Genomic DNA, 1,960 nt, shown 5'->3' on the forward strand with positions numbered 1-1,960 from the left:
AGTGACACAACAAAGGGACACGACACAGGGACACGACACAACAAAGGGACACAACACAGGGAGATGACACGACACAGTGACACGACACAACTCAGGGACACGACACAGGGACACGACACGACACAGTGACACGACACAACACAGGGACACGACACAGGGACACAACACAACACAGGGACACGACACAGGGACACAACACAGTGACACGACACGACACAGGGACACAACACAGGGACACGACACAGGGACACAACACAACACAGGGACACGACACAGTGACACGACACGACACAGGGACAGGACACAGGGACAGGACACAGGGACATTTCACAGACACACTTTGTGTGTTGGTCGGTTCTGTGGTCTGGTTAATTCGCTCCAGAGGTTGACGGTTCTGACCCGGATCTCCTCCACAGAACCAGCTGCTCTCCAAGTTTCCACAGAAAGTCTTCTGCTTCACATTGAACCTCAAAACAGGAAATCTGATATTTGAGAGAACAGCTCCCTCTAGTGGAGACTCTGGAGAGTGCAGTTCCTCACGTGAAGATGCTGAGTCCGTCAGAAGGTTCTGGTTCTGGTCAGAGGTTGAGAGATGATGACATGTTTGATAATTTAGGAGGCCGAGAAACGTCTTTCCTGACGTTCTCTGGTCACACAAACACATCAGTCTTCTTTCTTTCATGTCTGTGAACTTCACAAGTTTTGATCTTTTTCCAGAAACAGGATGTTTTTCTTCAGGTCCATATTTGGTGTTTTCCTCTGACCGACCCGTTTGGGTGTGTTTGGTTCTGAAGCAGAGGGGTTCTGTCTCCGCTGACACTAACTGCAGGTCTCCCTACAGCGATGGCAGAAGTCCGGAACTCACCTGGAACACATCGTGTCCCGGTTCTGCTTGGACTCGGAGATGGCTCTGGACGGGATGGAGTCGTCCCGGATGCTGGTGATCAGCCCATGTGAACTGAGCGCGTACACACAGAGATGGGAAGTTCCCTTCTCCTGACCTCGGACCCGACTGGACCGCCTCTGCGGGCAGAACCGGACCCCCTCGGTTTGGAGTCGCTGCACAAAGATCCAGACGAGCTTCAGAGCCGGCTTCCTGTCGGAGTGGGGAGGGGTTCAGAACTGGGATGAACCGGGTCAGAACCAGCTTTAGAACTGGGTCAGGAGCTGCATGAGGATGTATCTGACAGACCCAAACAGCCGTTTGTGGAGGTTCAGTCCAATCAAACGAAGCACACCTGAGCCATGAAGAAAACTTTATCGACATTTTTACACCAGAACAGAAACGCGTGAATGAAAGAATAAACGTTCAAACATTAAACAGATGGTGACCGGTTCACTCATTTAACGGGTCAGAACCAAACGGATCGGATCATCTTAAGCTGTCAGCAGCCAATCAGCTGCTGCCTCTCACTAGCCAATCGGAGTGCTTATGTCAAACTGATGTTATTTCTGGGTTCTGAAAGCTTTGATTTGGTTCTGCTGTCCGTTTTCATGAGAAACAGATCCGGGAAAAGAACCAGAACCAGATGGTTCTCTCTCTGTGGAAGGTCTTTATTAGGATCCAAAACCTCACAGCACTTTGGTTCTGAGAGGTGAAGCTGATTGGCTGCTGACAGGAGAAAGGTCCTGATCGGTTCTGTAGAACATTCCTGGGTTTGGGTTTGTGGATCTTTTTGTTTACCTGGGTTCTGAACGTTTTCACATGAGAACTAAGTGGTTCTGCATAACTTTCTGTCCTGATCTCTTTAACAAATGCACACATTTGGTTTGAATATGCAAACTTTATTGACATGTGTGGATGTGAACGGAGTGAAGATCCATGGGATATGGGGGTCTTGGCGGGTTGCGGTCTCTACTGAGACAATCGGTGGGGGCCACAGCTGGTCTGGCTGCCTATGTCCCGTTAGTGCCTGACCAGTGCATCCACGGAGAGGTTCTTGGGGGCGGGGCTCTTGGC

At 50.4% G+C, this 1,960-nt stretch overlaps 1 protein-coding gene across 1 annotated transcript in view; it reads left to right on the plus strand.

The window, feature by feature from the left end:
• The window catches only part of galnt14 (UDP-N-acetyl-alpha-D-galactosamine:polypeptide N-acetylgalactosaminyltransferase 14 (GalNAc-T14)), a 22,471-nt gene extending 21,148 nt beyond the window's left edge, over window positions 1-1,323 (plus strand). The window contains exon 6 of the mRNA XM_024264050.2: window positions 842-1,323. Within this exon, the coding sequence (XP_024119818.2) occupies window positions 842-1,000 (159 nt within the window). The 3' untranslated portion in view covers window positions 1,001-1,323. The remainder of the gene's footprint in view (window positions 1-841) is intronic.
• Window positions 1,324-1,960: the final 637 nt, after the last annotated feature.

Source organism: Oryzias melastigma, linkage group LG15, assembly GCF_002922805.2.
Source record: "Oryzias melastigma strain HK-1 linkage group LG15, ASM292280v2, whole genome shotgun sequence".
Lineage (NCBI taxonomy): Eukaryota > Metazoa > Chordata > Actinopteri > Beloniformes > Adrianichthyidae > Oryzias > Oryzias melastigma.